We start from the raw sequence: 21,175 nt of genomic DNA, 5'->3' as shown, positions 1-21,175 counted from the left end.
CTCCAGGTTTAACTTTCCTGTTTTACTTAAGAAAATGACAACACATACTGATTATGATAACATGTTTTAGAGCATGTTTTACTTTCTGTAAGAGATTTCTCTGATAATGCATTTCTTTTTCTATTACTAAACATGATTAATGTGCCACATAAGTGTTAACTGTGCTTTTTCCCCAAAGACATCAAATGGGAGGCAGCATGTAGAAGCTAAATTATTCGGAGAGGAGTCAGTGATTGATTTAAATATAAAAGGATTAATTGGTCCCTGAACTAGACTATTAAACTGTACTGTGATCTTGACTGAAAGTGAAAGAATTACAAGTGCATTACGTAGAATAAATTAATACATTTTCATGGCTTTAATCCTTTTTTCTCTATTGCTTATTATGGTTTTATGTACTGCACTCTGTTGTATGCTTAACTGATGCAGAGGGGATTCAGTGTATAATGATTAAATGGGATAGAGGGATGGAACCATCAATTGAGTCTTTTTTTAAAAAATTTATTTAATTTATTTATTTTTGGCTGCCTTGGGTCCTCGCTGCTGTGCATGGGCTTTCTCTAGTTGCAGTGAGCGGGGGCTGCTCATTGTGGAGCATGGGCTCTGGGCACGTGGGTTCAGTAGTTGTGGCTGGCGGGCTCTAGAGTGCAGACTCAGTAGTTGTGGCTTGCGGGCTCTAGAGTGCAGGCTCAGTAGTTGTGGCACACGGGCTTAGTTGCTCCGCGGTATGTGGGATCTTCCTGGACCAGGGCTTGAACCCGTGTCCCCTGCATTGGCAGGCGGATTCTTAACCACTGCACCACCAGGGAAGCCCCATCCATTGGTTTTAAGATGGCAGTTCTTCCAGGGTAGCTGAAAATATCTCCAGAGAAAGAATATTTCTAAGAGCTCTTACCAATGATGACCCCGAGCACAGAAGTTAAATGTTACTGAATAAGAAATTTAAAAGTTTATGTTTTGTGAGTACATTGTTCAAGATGAACGTGGGCTAACACTGGGTAAATACAGCCCTTTATCCATGAGAGAATTGAATTGAGACTTAAGCTTTTGACGGTAAACAGTGTAACGGCACCATACCCAGTGAATGTTTTCTTCTTTTTATAACTTTTTCTATTCAACGATACTGATTTTTCTCATTCTAACTCACAGGCTGATACTTCAGTCTGACAGGATGCTGCTCTTGAAGGCTATCAGATCAGTCTCATGTCTCCTTTCCAGGGAGAGTAAATTTGTGTTTATTCACCTCTGTTATATTGCTGCTTTTACAAATAGGTATTCATGTAAGCTCTGCTTTCAAAAAGTAATCCTGGTAACAAAAGGAGAGCAGAAAAGTTTGGTTTGGTAGACTTGATTTAAGAATTTATAGGGATAAATTAGGAGTTTGGGGTTAACGTATACATACTACTATATATGAAATAGATAAACAACAAGGACCTAATGTACAGCACAGGGGACTATACTATATTCAATATCTTATAACAACCTATAATGGAGAAGAATCTGAAAAAGAAATATATATAACTGAACCACTTTGCTGTACACCTGAAACTAACACAACATTGTAAATCAACTGTACTTCAATTAAAAAATTAATGAAAGGATTCCCCTGGTGGCACAGTGGTTAAGAATCCGCCTGCCAATGCAGGGGACACAGGTTCGATCTCTGGTCCAGGAAGATCCCACATGCTGCGCCCCAGCTAAGCCCATGTGCCACAACTACTGAGTCTGTGCTCTAGAGCCCATGAGCCACAGCTACTGAGCCCACGTGCCGCAACTACTGAAGTCCATGGGCCTAGAGCCCATGCTGTGTGCAACAAAAGAAGCCATCGCAATGAGAAGCCCACGCACCGCACTGAAGAGTAGCCTCCGCTCGCTGCCACTAGAGAAAGCCCACGTGCAGCAACGAAGACCCAACACAGCCAAAAATAAATTTAAAAAAAATTTTTTTTAAATTAAAAACAAATTCATGTATTTGTGGCTTTACTAGCAATATACATTTCAAGTTTCAAGAATAGTGTCTTCAGAAAAAAAAAAAAGAATAGTGTCTTCAAGATACTTCTCTTTACCCTGTCTCAGTACATCTTCCCTTTATAATTTGATGTGCTTTCCATTTTAGTATTCTATTTGCTTCTGAATAATCAGTCCATATGGGATATTTTAAAATAGGCACAACTGGGGCTCCCCTGGTGGCGCAGTGGTTGAGAGTCCGCCTGCTGATGCAGGGGACGCGGGTTCGTGCCCCGTTCTGGGAGGATCCCACATGCCGCGGAGCGGCTGGGCCCGTGAGTCATGGCCGCTGGGCCTGTGTGTCCGGAGCCAACGGGAGAGACCACAGCAGTGAGAAGCCCGCATACCACCACCAAAAAAAAAAAAAATAGGCACAACTAATCTGAGAATCGAAATGTGGAATCATTAGAATCTCAGGATCAAAGGAACCATTAAAGGTCATCTTGTCCCTTTCCCTTTTCAATACTCTTGAGTTTCCTTCGTCACACCTTCAGGTACAGCAAATATATTACCCTTCTTGTAAGCCCATTTTTTATTTAAACAACCCAGTTAGAAAGTCTTTATACTGAATTGAAATCTATTTTTCTGTAATGTCTACATCAGTGGTGCTTGGCCAGTGTGCCTGTGTTCTCTAGTATATCATGAAGTTTTGACCAGTGTGTTGCCACATTTTAATCAGTGTGTAGAATTGATATTTGCCACAGTTGAGGGCAGCACATACTGTTGCAACAATGATTGTAAAATACCATACTGAGCAAAATAGTTTTCATGACATGGTATACTTGAGTGTGGCTTGTGTATGATTATGTCTCTTCCCTAAGTTGTCTTGTCTCTTGGTTAAATATCTCTACTTCCTTCAATTGTTGTCATGTTGGGTGGCTTTAAGTTCTTTTGGTCATTTTCTTTTGAGTGTGTTCCAGTTTGCATAATATCCTTTTAAATGTGGCATCCAGAATTAAACCAAACACTCTAAGCATTCTCTGACTAGCATAGAGCTGGAGCAGAGTAGATCATTAGCTCCCTTTACAAATTTATTATCTTTTCAGTTCTGGAAATCAGAAGTCTGAAATGAGCCTCACCAGGCTAAAATCAAGATGTTGGCAGGGTTGCATTCCTTCTTGGACACTCTAGGGGCAAATCTATTTCTTTGCATTTTCCAGCTTCTAAAGGCTGCCCACATTCCTTGGCTTGTGGCTCCCTTCTGTTGTCAAAGCCAGCAGTGGCTAGTTGGGTCTTTCTGACATTCTGCAGCTCTGACATTGACTCTTCTGCCTCCTTCTTGCACAATTAAATAAATTTATTTAAATAAATTATTTAAAATTATTTTTTAATAAATTAAATAAATAAAATTATTAAACAATAAATTAAATTAAATTAATGACTCTTGTAATTACATTGGGCTCACTTCATAATCCAAGATAATCTCCCTATTTTAAGGTTATTTGATTAGCACCTTAATTCCCCATTGCTGTGTAGCATAACATATTCACAGGTTCAGGAGATTAGGACACAGGCATATTTGGGAAACCATTTTTCTGTTTATCACAGTGAGTAAGATAAATACTCATGCTTTTACAACTCGTTTAACCTAATGAGGTCTGGAATGTTTACATTTTGCTATATTTCTTTCACATTTCATGTGTATAACTTTTTATTGAAGTATAATATATAGTACAATGTATAAAGCTCAATGAGTTTTTCCAAATTGAGCACATTTATATAATCTGCACTCATATCAAGAAATAGAATATTACCAGCACCCCGAAAACCTCCCTCATTCTCCTTACGTCACTGCCTCTCCCCTCCCAAGCATGAGCACTATTCTAACAGTTTAGTTGAGTTTAATTTGTTTTTATATTTCATATAAATAGAATCCTACGTATGTATTTTTTTTAGTTCTGTCTTCTCTTGTTCAACATTGGTTGTGCTAGTTATTCAGGTGGTTGTGTGTAGTTGTAGTTCACTTATTCTGTTTGCTGTATAGTTTTCCATTGTGTGAATATACCCCAGTTTATTTATCTCTTCTACTATTGATGGGAGTTTGGGTAGTTTCCAGTCCTGATATATGTTTAAAGTTAGTAAATGACTTTGTCAGAGTCATTCAATGAGAAAGTGGTAGATCTGTTGGAGTCTGGTGTTTTGAGTGGATGACCCAGCCTGATTCATAGAAAAGCAATGACTAACACATTTCTCCATCACCTTTATTAGCATTATGAAAGGGGAAAATTATTTTAATTGGAAATCTCTGAATTTAATGTAAAATAAATTGTATGATTGATTCATGTATTGTTAAGATTGTGATGTTAATCAGAGTTGTAGGTGTGATTACTAATTAGAAAAACTGGTATTCAGATGATAATTTGAATCAAATAGTATTTTATAACTTCATTATTTGTTTTCAGTTAATTTTATTACTAAACTTAGCGAATTCTTTTTAAAAAGATGATTTTGAAAGGAGAAAACCTGAATGGGTTCGTTTGATTCAGTTAAATTCGTTAAATATCAGATGGAAGTCAGCACGTGGGGGTGGAGGGTGGGGGAGTTTCTGTCACAGAAAAGAATAAAAATTAAGAAAAATACACCGTAACTTTCTTTTCTCTCTTTACCTATTGTTTGGAGAAAGATCATTAAAAGATAGGCTTCACATACTGGCTTACTGAAAACATGGTTGCGTTCCCCCCCCCCACCACCTCTTTAAAGAACCAACAGAGGTTGAGTTGTATCATTTTTCTATATCTGGAGTCTTTCAGACTCAGACCTGTGTGCCCTGACTTATCCCCTTGATTTAACTACCATCTCTAAGTTAACATCTTCCAAGTATGATATGTCACCCTTACCTCTTTCCTTACTAATGTGTCCGACTCCCTTCATAGTGTGTCTGCCTGCATGTCCTGTCAGCTCTCTTTTTGAAATACATTTCGAATCCATGTCCCTTAGTCTTCACTGCTACCACCCTACTCTAAGCCATGTTTTTCTCTCACTTGGGCTTCCAAGCTAGCCTTCTAGCTGGTCTTCCTGCTTCTACTCTTAACTCCTTCATAATGAATTATCCGAGAGAGTAACTAAAGGTGATCCTTTCAGAATATAAATGAGACCATGGTAATTCCTTTGCTTTAAAATCCTGCAGGGTTTATCAGTGTATTTAGAATAAAATTCAAGCCCCATCTCATTGTTGAAAGGTTTACATGATGCAAACCCTGCTCACCTCTTTGATCTTATTTTGTACCTGTCTCCTTCCTATTTATGAGCTTTCAAACACAGTGACCATTCTGTTCCCCAAACATATTAAGCTTCTTCCTGTACTCCTGGCTTTCGTATGTGCCCTCTACCTAAACTCCTCTCTCTGAGGTCTCACCAGGGCTGACTTCTCGTTTGCCCTTCCTCAGAGAAGACGCCTTCTGTACCCACCACTGCCTCCCATCTTATGTGTCATCTCTTCTCCCCTGCTTCCCTCCACTGCCACTCTTAAACACAGCATCTGTTTTGTTTTGTTCAGAGCTTTCTTTTCCCCCTGAAACTATCTTAAAAAACTTCTAAACTGTCTGAAAGGTGGCTAAGCTACTGATTCTTGATGATGAAAGGAGATTCTCTGTCAGAATTTTTTTTTCCTCGAAACCTTTTGCAAATTGGTGCTCTCAAAAAAAAAAAAAATCAAACATCCATAATTTAAAGCATTCATACTGTTGGTAATGACCAGATGCTGATTGTATGTCATTATCATTAAATAAGTGTTGATGTAACAACTGTATATATTAGAATAGTTTGAAGAGTGAGTTTTTATTGGGTGTCTCTGGGGTATACACCAACTCTTTAGGTGCTGCATCCATCACCTGAAGGATCTTGTGTATTCTGTTGATCTCTTAAAGGAGATGCTAATGCCATCCTTATTTATAGCAACTAATGACTCCGTTAGTTCCAGTATCTACTTTTTCTTTTACATCCTCTCAGCTGAATTTTACCTCATTAGGAGAAATTGCTTTTAACTGTTAAGAATCAAAGTTAATTCTGTTCAGAATTTGTTTAACATATTGCTAAACCTGTAGCTATCTTTGACTTCATAGTTTTAAGTACACTATAAGAAAAGTATAGAAGCATCTTATGTTTATTTTTGTTCATTTTAGCCAACAGATTTATTTTTCTTATAATAGGGATAGGGGAGTTGGGATTGCAAGCAGTGCTGATGATTAAAGGCTGCACTGTGTTTTGAATAAAGAAGAGAAAAAACTAGCTTCTGGTGTAGGCCTGTGGCATGGGAAGAGTATGGAAGATAAATACTTGCTGATAACAGCATTCTACCAAATAAGTGTCAGCTCCAATTTTATTTTCCTTTTGCTGGGAAAACTGTGACCTCCTTTGAGTACTGGTGAGTGAGACATTTTGCAGCAAAGCTGAATATAAAAGGCCCTGCTCTCTGGTAGGCTAATGCCAAATATTGGAAAGCCTTTAAAGAACTTGCCAAGCTACATTGAGTGTCAGCTGCTAGATCTGAAATAGAGCAATATAAAAAGTTAGATGTTCTTCCTGCTTTATTGTAGACAGTGCCTTAAAAATATAGCTAGAACCATCACTGTAAATAGAGACATAAAATAATTTTGTTGTACTGTTTCTTTATGTATTAGCTCTCATTAAATACATACTATAACATAACTCTGTAACATTATCAGTTCCTTAAATATTGCTTTGGCCAAAAAGTTCGTTCGGGCTTTTTGGTAACATGTTATGGAGTAGAATTAGGGTATGAGACAGAAAGAAAATCTCAACATGGATCCTTCCCTCTTTAACCTGCCTCATCTTGTTCTAGAAGTGTTAAGGTAGTTTACGTATAATATAATGAGGCAGGAAAAAATAATAAGGGTTGATACTCATATGTGATGGAAACTATAGTAATGGAGTATGGAAAAATAACAGTCTATGAAAGCAAAAAGACTATATACCTAGCACTTATTTGTTAACAGATTTTCTTTCTATTTTTGTCTCTGTTTTTTTGTTTGACCACATAGGTAAAGTCCTACTTGCTGTTGCTCACCTGATGAATGGCAGCATAGTGGAATTCCCATCTGCTTTATGCTTTTTGGCAAGTTATTTCTCCCACTGTGAGCTGCTTGTGGGAATCTAGACAGATGTCAGAGGTCTGTCCCTATGTTTCTTTCAAGCTGGCAAGGACTCCACCATGTCTGTCACTCAGGCTCCTCCTCCAGCAGCAGAATCTGTCATGGTGGTTGGACGTTTGTGTAAAATACCAAGTAAACAGTCACTGATTTTAAGATGTACTATACAAATGTATTTTGTAGTTTGGGAAGATATAGCATTTCAGTTTAGCAGTAAGGAGTGACAGAGAAAGGCTAGTTTATGCTCTCAGGCATATATATAAAATCTTAGCTATTTTAGTGTCAGTTGATCCTTTTTTGTTCTTAGCAATATATAATGCCTAATTAGTACTTCATGAGAAAATGGTAGAAAAATGTATGTGGTTCCCTATACCCTTCCACTATTCTACCCCCCACCCCTACCCCCCAACGTTGTTACTGTCTTTTAAAGTAACCAAAAAATAGATTAAAGTTTTGTTTCATACTTTAAAAAAAAAAAAAAAGAATCCAAGCACGTCTTAAAGTGAGCAGTAAAAGTACTTTAATCGTTATGAGTTACCTAATATAAATGTCACTTTAATCTGTATTCTCTGCCAGGCAGTCTCCCATTGAATTTTCAAAGGGTTATCCAGAGACTGAGACTAGATAACCTGGCCTAGTTTAGTAAACCTCAAGAGAGATTTTAATAAGATGACTTTCGTAAGTCTCCTCAAATATTGTGTATATCAGCTTCTGATTTCCAAGCACACATCACTGACTAGAGCAGCTCCTATGTCTATTTTGGCATCTTGAAAATTAATAGTTTGTACCATCAGGATGGGAACCCTCACACTCTTCCTGCCTTTTGATCAAAGATATACTGAGTCAGAGCCTCCACACTGTCATTTGCTTCTAGTACGTGAGATACCCAGGGAGAAACATTAAGTCCTTTAGGCCACTAGAGCATTGTTTTTGCATTAATGCAAGAGGCGTTGCTGCTCTGTTACCACTACAGTGCCAGGAACAGTACCCTTGTGATGGGGAAGAATTAATGCACCACCACAGTGCCGAATTCACTGCTGAGGAGGACCGACTTAGCTTTGAGGTTGGAAGGGTAGAAAGGAACAGTCATAGAGCTTGCTGATTTAATTTCTCTTATATATATTATATTGCATGTGTGTGTATTTATAAATATATACATATGTGTTGTATCACATATGTGTATACCTATATACATGAAGAAAAATTGTTCACTGAGGCAATTTTGTATTGAAACAGTGTAACTGGTAACTTTCTTAGAAGGGTGACTATTCATAGAGTTGTAATGATAATTTAACAGTTATAATGCAAGTACTCTCTCATTTAAAAAAAAACTATGTGCCATTAACTTTCCTGGACATTTTCATTGCCTTTGTAATCAGGTTTAACTTCTAATTTAAAGGGAAGATATCTGAAATAGTGAGAGCATCTCAGGATTTTATAAAATAATTTAATCAACTCTTATTTGAATATTATATAATGTCACCATCTTTTAAAAAGGAGATGAAAGTTAAGGCCTGTCCAGTAAGAGAAAGGTCAGTATGCCGGTGAGCAAAGGATCTCAACGTAGTCTTTGTGAAGGCTGACAAAGTAAATGGTATATTTTTAAGGAAAGGAAATGATAAAGTAACATTAGCAAAATATTCCCAAATGAGGATGTATAGAGGGAGGCAAATTACTTCTTGCAAGAGATTGGGTTAATGACAGCTTGGAAAATTTTAAGATAATAATTTCATAACACAGAAAGCATTTAGATGAAATTATCTAAATGCATTCTGCATTGTGAATCTGTTACCAAAACACTTTTACACTGTGAGAAGAACAGGAGTTTATTAATATTCATTAATGCATTTTGAAAGCACATGTGATACTTGCATTCTGAAAACTCAGTGTAAGAAGTAAAAAAAAAAAAATGGTTCTTAGATTTAGAATATTGTAAGAGAATAAAATGATTTGGAAGACAGTACCTCCTTTTTTGCTTTTTTGCAAATCCTTTCCCAACTACACAGATGCAACCCACACCAGCCCCCCTTGTGTTTCCTAAGTAAACAGTTTTTAAAGTTCCCTTTTTTCTCTCACTGAAATTACATTTACCTCCTTCTCTTAATAATAATTAATCTACTCACTTTAAAAATATTCATTGTGTACATCAACTGTTCTTGTTCTCTTCATGATGGAACTCGCTAAAGAAAAGTCATTTAGTCTTTGGTTATGACTAAAACTGCATTCATCCATTCAGTGACTATTAAGTGTTACATGTCTAGGTGCTGAGGATACAGAGGGCAGTGGGACAGACATGGTTCCTCCTTTCAGGGGGCTTACATTATGGTGGGGGAGACCATCAAAATAAATACTTGCAAATTAGGACAGAGGCTTATGAAGGAAACAAATTGGGTGATGGAACCACTGGATGTATGAATTAATATAGCAAGAGGTGACACTGGAAGATAGATTGAAACCAGCTTTCTTGAAATATAGTTTAATTTTACTTACTGGACCCCTGAGAAGATAGAATTTGAGTCAATTATAACACTAAGATGGAATATATGATATTTTATAAATAATAGGAAAGTTTGTTTTGTTTTGATTTTTTTGCTAAACCTCTCCTCATTCCCATGGGTTCATTTCATTCCTTCTATAAACTGTTAATTCTTTAAGATTGCATAGGGTACAAACCAATATAAGATATTGTAATTATATGATGAGGGCCCCTTTTTTGAGATTTAATATTAAAGCACACAGTTTTAACTGAGGGTAACCAGAATGTCTTAATCTTCGTATTTCTACCCCTTTGAAAGTCTCTGGGGTCTTGCTACCTTTTAAAGTTTTTAGGTACTTTGCTTAAGAAACTATAAAATACCCAAGGGCTGATTCTGGTCTTGTTTATTTCCACATGTCTAAGTCCAGCAGAGTGTTTGGTACAAGATTGGTAGGTGTGCTTGGTAAATACTTGTTAATTAAATGAGTTCTTTTGAAAGTATGGGTGCCAAACAAGGGTAAATACTCTTGGTAGCACAGAATGAAGAGGTCTGTGTGAAAAGAGCTTATATGAGACGGCTCTATGGAGAAAGTAGAAGTGATATTGGACTTTGAAAGATGGGATTTAAGGAGAAGGAAGGAGTAGGAAATTGTGTGGAGTTATAGGAATGTAGGTGGGATATGCACAGAGTATTAACCGTTCCAAACTGGCTGTCATTGAGAGTTTATACATGGAAGTAAGGTTTTAAATACTACATTTAAAAAAAAAAGTGGGTTGTACCAGAGTCTAGAAGGCCTTGCCTGATAAGAAGGGGGTGTAGTTTTTTCCCTCTGGGCAGTGGGGACTATGACATGGGATTGATTTAGTAGTATAGATTTTGATAATAAATGTTTTAGGAGGACTGATTTGGCCATACTACTTAGAGTAGATAATAGACAGAGTAAAGGAACAGAATTCCTCAATGGCATTTACAGAAGAGAATACCCTGTTGATCTGTATGGTTAGTCCTTATTTATTCTGTGCTAGTCTCCTTTCTAGTTCAGAGAATATAAACTATCTTGGGTCCCAAAGAGAGTCATACCATAGTATACTCCATAGCTGTCAGTGATATCCCCCAAGCAGGTTCCCTCTAGAAGAACGGATAGAGGGATCGTCAGAAATTCTCAAGACTAGGGGTAGGTTTCCCCTAATAAATTCTTGGCTGGAGTATCACAGCTTTTTTTCCCCCTCATATTCTTCACTGTCTCATGACTCAGAATTCCATGGTTATTTCACAGTCTCCAAATAAAATGCCGGAAAATTTTAGAAGAAAGTTACAAAGTATCACAAACTCAGGTAAGTGATAAATGCAGCATCTACCCAGTCCAAGCACCATGCTAAGTATGGGTGTCCAAAAATGATAGATAAAACATGATTTTTGTCCTCACAAAACTTAGTCAGATGGACTAGACATAAAACTTAAGAACACTGAGGTGCTTTGACTGAGATATATACAGAGTAGTTTGGGAGCATTTTGCCTGTTCTGGGGCTTTAAAGATGATTTCTTGAAAGAGACGAGTAGGAATTAGATGAAAGAGAGGGGAAGTTTATTCTAGACAAAAGAACAGCATGAACAACAACAAAAAAAGGCATTTGCAGTAAGTGTCCAGTCTTGGTGCCCAGTGGTCAGTGCCTCAGGTTACTTCCTCTTTTTGGTTTTCAGGATTGTTTGATGGTGACCCTCCCTCCTTGCATAGGCACCTTCCCTCCTTCCCTTCCTCGAATCAGTTGGCTTAGTGGTTTGTTTTCTTTTAGTGTGCTCAAAGAACAAGTTTTGATTTTGTTTTTTTAAATAAAGGATACATTTCTTTTTTTAAATTAATTTATTTTATCTCTGGCTGTGTTGGGTCTTCGTTGCTGCGCGTGGCCTTTCTCTAGTTGCAGCGAGCGAGGGCTGCTCTCCGTTGCAGTGCGTGGGCTTCTCATTGCGGTGGCTTCTCTTGTTGCGGAGCACAGGCTCTAGGCACGCAGGCTTCAGTAGTTGTGGCACACGGGCCCACTAGTTGTGGCTTGCGGGCTCTAGAGCGCAGGCTCAGTAGTTGTGGCTCGTGGGCTCTAGAACACAGGCTCAATAGTTGTGGTGCATGGGCTTAGTTGCTCCACAGCATGTGAGATCTTCCTGGACCAGGGCTCAAACCCATGTCCTCTGCACTGGCAGGCGGATTCTTAACCACTGCACCACCAGGGAAGTCCAAGTTTTGATTTTGTTAATCATTTCTATTGCCTCTCTTCTCCCCCGCACCCTAAGTTTTTGTGTTTTTGTCATTATTTTCATCCCTCTATTTCCATTGAGTTGACTTTTTTGTTGTCTCCCTGTCCAACTTCTTGATTTGAAAGCTTATCTCACTTATTTTAAGACTTCCTTTTAGGCATATAAGGATATAAATTACTCTCAAAGCACTGTGTCTCTCAGATTTTGACATGTATCACTTTTGTTGTCATTCAGTTTTAAACATTTTTTGATTTCCATTGTGATTTCCTCTGTAACCCATGATTTATTTAGGGAGTGCATATTCAAGTTTCCAAACAAAGGGATTTTACTTTAACCTTTATTTTTTAAACTGTTGATTTCTAACTAAATTGCACTGGGATTAAAGAGTGTATAGTCTGTGTGATACCAATTCTTTGAAATTTAGGACTTGTCTTGTATCCTAGTTCCCAGTCCTTTCTTGTACATCTTCCATGTGTCCTTGGAAAGAGAATAGATTATTTCTTGAAAGCCAACATATATATTTAAGTTTGTATATTTTTATCTTTTTTTTGGTATTCTGAATAATTTGCTTATTAAATACTGAGAAAAGTGTGTTAAAATATTTATCAAAGATTTATAAGTTTCTCCTTGTAATTCTACCATTTTTTTCTTTATATATTTCTAAGTTACGTTGCATACCATATGGCTGTGTACTTACACACTCAGGATTGTTTAAATTTCTTACTGGATTCTCTGTTTGTTATTCTGTAATGATGAACCTAAGTTTTTAAAATATTTTGTTTATTGCTGTTTCTGTACCAGCTTTATTTTTATTTAGATTTACCTGGAATATCATTTTCTACTCTTTTTTTTTGGTGTGGTTTGATTTTGTATGTCTTGTGTAAGCATTATCTAGATGGATTTATTATTTTTCAGCCATTCTGATGATCTTTATCTTTTTGATAGACAGAGAGGGAACAAATTATATCCGTATTTCCAAATTCATCTTACAGTTGTCTTCATTTTCACAATGATGCAGCCGTTAAAATGTTTTAAAATTTTTTAAAATTTCCTTTTTTAATCAACTATAATAAATTTTTTTAAAGAATAAATGCTTTAAAAATTTCCTTTTTAAAATTTCCTTTCCTTTTAAAAAGGAAATATCTCTAATTCAATGTCTTTGCACATATAATTTTCTTAAGATTCATACCTGTTTAAATGCTCCCCCTTCTTTCAGAAAAGTTTTTCTCTGACCTATTCCTTTTTAAAATAGCACTCCCATTATTTTATATCTTAGTATATTTATTTCTTTTTTAAAATTTCTTTTATAACACAAAAGTTATTTATAGACAGGTTATTTAGTGATATTAGTATTAATACTACTATTATACTAATCATTTTATTTACATGTTGATTATTTGATCTTAGTCAATAGAGGGAGAAAGATAAAGGAGCCCTAAAGGAGTAACATGCTCAAGTGAAGAGCAAGTAAAGAGGTAGAAATAAAGACTACTCAGGAGTGGCAGAGAATGAGAATGGGAGTACTTTTACAGAGAAAAGGAAATCTGTAATCCTCTAGGATTCTGGGGAAGAGTGAGGTAAGTGTAACTACATACATATTTAAGGCGAAAAGGAGGTTAAATGAAGAATTGCTTACAGCAGACCTTATTTACTGAGTAAACAGGGGAGAATAAACGGAGCCGAGAACGTTGGAATATTTGTTAAGTGGAGCACCCTAAAAGAACAGAGGTTAGGCTCCAACTTTAGTTAGGGTGAAATTACAATGTGTATTCATTTGAATAGTACCTTCTGGTCTATGGCAGTAGGGGGTTAATAGAAATGATGCAGGGAGTGACTTAAGTTACAAAGTATGTGGTCATGCTGATGATGGAATGTATTATACAGGGCGAAGGTAGCATTGACCTAAGGTAGAAACATCGAAGGTAGAAACATCATGAATGCACTGTGAACACCATGTTAAGAGGGGGACCTGAATTCTTATTCCAACTGTGCTCTAAACTATTGTATAACTTTGAGCACAGATTTGCCTTCCCCCGAATTAGAAAGGGGTTGAGCCTGATCATCTCTAAAGCCCTTTTCAATTTTCAGATGATGAGAGTATATGAAATAGATGGAGTTGAGTGATTAAAGGTTCAGGTAAGAGTGGGTAATAGGTGAGAAGAAGCAAGAACATGTATGAAGCTTGTAATAAGTTTTACCTCCTAACTTTGTAATAAATGTTACAAAGTTCATTGTAATCAATGAACTTGTTTTCAGTGTTGATTCACAATTCTGATCTCATTTACCTATTTAAAAATATAAGTTGGTAGAGATAGAAATTAGTATTCTCATTTAAAGACAATCTAGCTAGAGGAAAGATCACTAAATTTCAAGTCTAATTCCAGCTGTGTTTCTAAGAATGGCATTTGCAAGCCACAGGTTTTATCCTTATTTTCTCATCTGTAGATTAGGGGGGTTGACTTCTGTATCATACTACCTGAATTTTACTTTTAGGCAGGTTTCTAGGTCAGGGTAATGTGGTAGTTGTTATGTGTCTGCATTTTATAAAGACATTTGACATATTAATCTTTTAGATTGTCCTTTGTAGACAAGAAATAGTAAATGTGTGGCAGCACTTGGGAGAATTTGCAACTTGGGAATTACCTCATAAAATGACACAGGATTCTTTCCTCAGTATAGTCTTATTCACTGTTTTTAGCAATGACATGAATAAAGATATCGATGGCTTGCTGATTAAATATCCTATATGCTGGATAACAGAATCAAAGTCAAAGATGATCTCAGCAGACTTCAACTAAGAGCCGAATGGCGAGATGAAACCCTGTGGATTCCTCTGGTTGGGCCAGCAAGCACACTGCATAAGATGAGAGGCAGGGGCTTCCTTCAGATCTTGCCTCCATTACTTCTGTGTGACACATGGCCCCACATGCAAAAAGCATAAAAGAAAATTGTGAATTCTTTCTTTATCCTGGGGTCATGCCACTTCATTCCCCAAAGGCAACCAAAATTAGTAGGTTTTCAAGTGTATACTTCAGGAGAATTCTACTCTCTAGTGTCAGAGTTGTCCTCCTTGCCCTCTTGTTTCATGTAATATTAGAGAAAAATAAATTTTATAGCTGGAAAAAGATTTATGTACCATAGAGTTCAGTGATTCTCAAAGTGTGGTCCTTGGGCTAGGAGTAGCAGCAGCAGCATCACTGAGAACTTGGTAGAAATGTAGCTTCTTGGGGCCCATCCTGGACCTTCTGAATTATTACTTCTGGGGGGCCCAGCAATTTGTGCCAGCAGCTGATTTTACATATGAGGAAACTGATCAGAACAGTGAAGTAACATACCAAACATTATATAGTTACTGGTGGCTTCTGTTATATTTCACCCATAACTTGCTCTTTTTCTTGTGTAGTTTTGTCTCTTTTAAAAAAACATGTTTTGTTTTTAAAGTTATCAATATAAAAAATAGGCCATTGATTCACTTCCTACCTTTTTCATTTGTGCTTCTCTGTGTCTTTTGGGACATAGCAAATTCAGATGAATGCTATTTTGAAGTTTTTATCACGATTCTTTAGACTTAGCTGACTTTTAAAAACCAAACCTTAAATCGGCTCCCTGCTATTTTTTACATGCAAGACTTTTTGGTTGTCTCAAGGGTGACCTCTGACTTCTTTTCCAGACTCCTTTCCCATCATGTCATGTCTCTCCTCCTTTTAGAATTTCGAAGCTATATCCTGTTCTCACTGCATCTACTCCTTGCCTCATATTTCCTCTCTTTCTTTTCTCTCTGCACTGAAATCAGCCTTTCATTTGATTTCATCTTCTTAAAGCATTTGGATCTTCCAAATTGAAAAAATTAGTATCCTTTAGCCTTCCTGTGGCATTTTGGGTTTTCTCTTTCTGTATTTGTGCTTGGCTTTATTTTGTTAATATGCATTTATATCAATCTTTTGTTAGTTTATATGCTCCTTGAGGACAAGGATCCTGTTTTATTTGTTGTCACTTCAGGCTTCTTGCACCATTCTCCTCACTTACTGGTTGATAGACAAATGTTGGTTGCATTTGTGTTCAGTGGAATGAGAACATACTCTGGGCTGTACTCAGTATCTGTAACTCTAACCAGTTGTCTTATAAATATTCTGATGACTGCATGGGATAGTAGGCACAGTAGGGATAAGTCAGCTCCAACTCCTCCACTGAATTTTACAAATGGAAAATTACAAATCCACAATCAGTTAATCTATATTTTGGTGTTCTTATGTGCCTGGCGTAATGTTGTGCATGGAGGATATGTTTTCAGTGTCATTTCCATAAATAAAGGACAGCACATTTTTACTATTGATACTGCTTTATACTTATGTACATTTAAATTACATGCATTGTTCCTCTTTGTGAACTTGAAACTTAGGTGTATGGTGTTAAGGAGATGTTTAAATTTTTCAAAATTCTTAACAAAATTTTAGTTGGTATCTTAAGATTAAGATACTCTGTTGTGGGGCTTTTCTGGTGGCGCAGTGGTTGAGAATCTGCCTGCCAATGAAGGGGACACGGGTTTGAGCCCTGGTCTGGGAAGATCCCACACGCCGCGGAGCAGCTGGGCCCGTGAGCCACAACTACTGAGCCTGCGCACCTGGAGCCTGTGCTCCGCAACAAGAGAGGCCACGACAGTGAGAGGCCCGCGCACTGCAATGAAGAGTGGCCCCTGCTCACTGCAACTAGAGAAAGCCCTTGCACAGAAACGAAGACCCAACACAGCCAAAAATAAATAAATAAATAAATAAATTTAAAAAGAAAAGATACTCTGTTGTGCTAAATACCCAAATATCAAGACTAGGTGTTTCCTATTGACGAAGCTTCACATTCTAGTAAAATACAAAATTTTCTCAGATCATCTCAACATACTTGTCAAGGAAGAATATATATGCTTCACTGTGGGATAGAGTGGAAATTTTATCATTTTTATTTCAATTTTTCTGTAAAGCGTTATAATTTTATACTTAAATTTTAACTTTTTGAGTAGTACTCAAAGTACACTTTATAATATTTTAGAGAACTTTTGAAAAGAAGGAAATGTTGGAGATGAGTTTTTAAATTGTGGTTGCCTGGAATACAGTGATTTTGGTTCATCAGGCAAATGTTCTTATAAGCTGTCTTGAGAAATGGAGATGTTATGGGTGGCTTAGGACCAAAGTTAACAACTTTGAAAGAATGTGCCACTATATTAATTTTGAAATTATTTTTCTCCAAGACACGTCATTTTTATCAATTTTTAGCTAACTGTGTGGAAAATGGAGAAGTGGAATGCTTTAATAAAATTTTGTGATCAGAGGTAAATTGTAAAAATTAAATATAATAGATTACCAGCCCATTTAGAGGCTCATATTACCTTAGCAGTTGTATATGGGGAATTTACATACAGCAGGGTTGTTGATTGCTGTTTTTAGATCAATAATTTTAACCTTACTGTAACATTGTAAGCTTGTAAATTTGATCTTATTGTTATGTCATACCAAACATATGCAGAACTCTTTTGTCATTGTTCTAGAGCCATTTAAAAGGCAGTTCAGATAGTAATACATGAGAAGGTAGAAAAATGTTATGATTCTTCTCTGTCCTTAGGAGTTTATAGTTGGCATAGGAGACTTTATGCAAAGGAAACAGAAAGCATTCTGCACAATAGCTTTCAATTTCAGAGTGGAACATAACTAATTTTTCTATTTATCTGGCATTTTAAATTTAGTTTGTCAAGTTATTGTTATTTGTCCACAGTCAACTAAAAGTTTGTGCTTATTCATATCATCAGGGGCAGGCTTTGCTGGATGGTAATAAAGTAGAGCTGTGTCACATCTGTAGTTCCTGTCTCTAGCACCTGTTTCCTACGAAAATGTAGAGCTGAGTTTCTCATTTTTTCTATTTTAGTGAGCATTTGTCCTGTGCTTTCACATTCTTTCTTCATGGGGAAAGTAATGTATGCACAAGTGTGGAGATTGCCCAACACCAGCCAATTTATTTGATCAATGAGGAGCATATACACATGGCTCAGTCTTCACCTGCACCATTTCAAGGTAAGTAAAAGATGATGTCCCTGCTCTCCACCCTTCCCCACCAAGTGGATAGCCACCTTTCCCAGTAAGGTTTTACAGAATGAGATACTATCTTGAATAGTTAAGCTAAGCAATAAGGATCGATTTCTGAAGAAGAAAGAGAAGACCACAAGTAAGTGATAACAGCTTGCTAGTTTTTTACTGAAAGCTTCTCACATACAACATGGTCTTATGTGTATTGAGGAATAAAATGTGGAGAATTTCCTTTATATCAAAAGAGGCTTAATAAGTATTTGAAAAATGTAATCCAATGAGTAATTGACAAATATTATAAATTAAAGGTTTTCATTGTCCCGTGGTTTTAGGAATGTAATGACTTACAGAAAATTACTGTTAAACTTTGTACTATTTGAAATTTCAACCAAAATCAGATTTCTAGAGTTGTATAGTATGTAGTTTCTTCATTGATATTAATATCTTATTTTCTTTTAATTACAGACTACATTGTTTGTAGGTATTTGGTTGTAATTTAACTTACATTCATATTCTCATTAGTTCTCAACTAATCACCTAGATATCACCAAAATAATGCTATGTCCCTTTTTCTCTAGCTGTGCATTCTAAAGCTTTGGTTTTGTGTTTGGAATTCATAATTTTCGATGAATAACTCTTTTTAAATGTTATAATATTAAATCGAACCATATAGAAATATCTTTTTTAGTTCAATCTAATTTATCAGTTCTAGCGATGTCTGGTTGAAACAGTCTTAGTATATCACAAAATGTAATTAAAAAATGTTTTTTAATAAAATTAACTAAAGTATTTTTATTGATACAATAGTCTGTCAAATGAGTATTTAGCCTCCATATTATTTATGATGGCTTTTTGGTTTCCTACAAATGATTCTGATTTAATTTGATGAAAGCATCTTTTTCTTACCTTAAGGATTATTAAGGTCTTTTTTAAGGTAAAAAAGAACATTGAACCTCATGTAATTGTGTCCTGATTATTGCCTACATTTTCCTCCATCTTGCAACACATTTTAAGCTATTTACTTTATTATTCTGTAATTTTGGATGTTTTGTGTATGAACTACTATGTAATTCGAAATGACCCAATTCTCAAACTGTACACTTAAGAGTTGTACAGTATGTGCATATTTAAAAACTGTGTTATTTAAATACTGTGTCAGGATTATTTAAATACCGTGTTTCCTTGTTCTAGAGTCATTTAAAAGGCAGTTCAGATAGTAATACATGAGATTATTTAAATATTGTGTTTCCTTGACTCAAAGTGTTGAGGATCATCTGACTTTAGATTTTATTTATTTATTTATTTTTTGGCGTTGGGTCTTCGTTGCTGTGCGCGGGCTTTTTCTAGTTGTGGCGAGCGGGGGCTACTCTTTGTTGCGGTGCGTGGCCTTCTCATTGCAGTGGCTTCTCTTTGTTGCGGAACACAGGCTCTAGGCACACGGGCTGCAGTAGTTGTGGCTCACGGGCTAGTTGCTCCGCGGCATATGAGATCTTCCTGGACCAGGGCTCGAACCCGTGTCCCCTGCATTGGCAGGAGGATTCTTAACCACTGTGCCACCGGGGAAGTCCCTGACTTTAGATTTTTGTCAAGCAAAATAAAAGGATTTACTTATGATAATAGCAGAGGGCATTACTAGTCATGAGGAAAGATAGTATTGGCAATACCAGGTCCCTATAGACTACTTATTTTAAATCTTACTGGTTTCTTACTAATACCTTGAATCATGGAAGACTTTGTGGGGCATTATCCTGCCTATTTCCCATGATTGGTGAGGAGAAGGTACATTCTTAGGGCAGGTGTTGGCATATAGATAATTATAGTGAACATAACCATATTGATGTGGAGATTTCCTAGAAGTGTGAAAACAGGAAAATTGCCCTTGATTATGTGTGTTGGTTAGATCAGTATTTTTATCTCATTTGCATCAGTACGGAACAGCAGAAAGGCAACACGAAATATATGATGTCTACAGCCATCTCTGTCTTGATTGATGTGATACATCATCCAGCTGTTAAAAAAATAAAGCCATCCCCCAAAATGGACTTCCCAGTTAATGCCTATGCTGAGATTTTTTTATAAATCAGGATTAAGGAGAAGTAACCTTTATCCCCAGAAAAGTGTTATTCAGAAGGTCAAAATACTCACCATGAGACTAAGAACTGGCTGAGTTATACAGTATTACATTAGCTACATTTTTGTGTCTAGCTCAGTGAAAATGACATCAAGGTCAAACAGTGAAAGAATAAGAGAGAGAGGGACTTTGAATCCTTTATTTTGCGTAAAATAAATTTTATTTAGAGTTGTTTAATCAGCAGACCTCCAAAACAGTCATAATTGAAATTATACATAACATTATGTTTCAGACTTGGTACATTAAGGCTTTCCTGCTATTAGATGTTTTATGTATATATTATTTTAAAATTACCTCAAATATTTAGGAAGTCTCAGGAAACCATAGGAAGAATGTTCAAGTCCTAGACTGGTTTTGGGGTATATGTATTGAATGGTCTTCTTCTGTCATGGAAGATTCAGTATTCACATTGTATAAGCTATTACCAAACAGATGTTTATATGCTTTAATGTATAGATAGTTTATATATTGTGTGTTGATATAGCTGTCAGACAGTGTTATACCTCCCCCATCTGATTTCAAAAATTGATTTGCGTTGAGAGACATATAAATAAGAAGTACTAAAATGAGAAAGTTTTAAAAATTACACTTTAAAAGGAGTTAGGAAATAAAGAGCAATATACATTAAGTGATACTGTGCTTCACTCTAAAAATTACCGTACATGTAGCATTACACTTAAGCAAGAATTATTACTGTGATCTGTAACGTATGTTTCTCCTCTCTGCTTTAGTACTGGTAAGTCCTTATGGCTTAAATGGCACGCTAACAGGCCAAGCATACAAGATGTCAGACCCAGCCACCCGTAAGTTGATTGAGGAATGGCAGTATTTCTACCCAATGGTGCTGAAAAAGAAAGAAGAATTGAAAGAAGAGGAGGAGTTGGGGTATGATGATGATTTCCCCGTGGCAGTAGAAGTAATTGTTGGTAAGAGAAAATATTTTGCCTGAAGAACTTAATTCTATCTTCTTCATCTTCCTTAATTTAAAGAGATAATCATTCAGATTCATCAAAAATAATCTCCATAATTTTCCCATCTTTTTGAATTCTCTTGACACAGTGGTATTTGCTGAGTAGTTATCTTGCCTGAAGCACCAATGGTCCCCGTATTCCAAATGCTATTATGATAATGTTG

The 21,175-nt window shown here is 36.4% G+C and overlaps 1 protein-coding gene across 2 annotated transcripts in view; it reads left to right on the top strand.

The window, feature by feature from the left end:
• MED13L (mediator complex subunit 13L) overlaps positions 1-21,175 on the top strand; it is a 300,989-nt gene that overhangs the window by 217,311 nt on the left and 62,503 nt on the right. For both annotated transcript variants that reach the window (XM_030860441.3, XM_030860440.3), the window contains exons 5-6: positions 17,753-17,898; positions 20,773-20,967. In XM_030860441.3, the coding sequence (XP_030716301.1) occupies positions 17,753-17,898; positions 20,773-20,967 (341 nt within the window). The remainder of the gene's footprint in view (positions 1-17,752; positions 17,899-20,772; positions 20,968-21,175) is intronic.

The sequence above is a fragment of the Globicephala melas genome, chromosome 13 (assembly GCF_963455315.2).
Source record: "Globicephala melas chromosome 13, mGloMel1.2, whole genome shotgun sequence".
In the NCBI taxonomy this organism is placed as follows: Eukaryota; Metazoa; Chordata; class Mammalia; order Artiodactyla; family Delphinidae; genus Globicephala; species Globicephala melas.
This window is presented reverse-complemented; position numbering and strand designations above follow the sequence as displayed.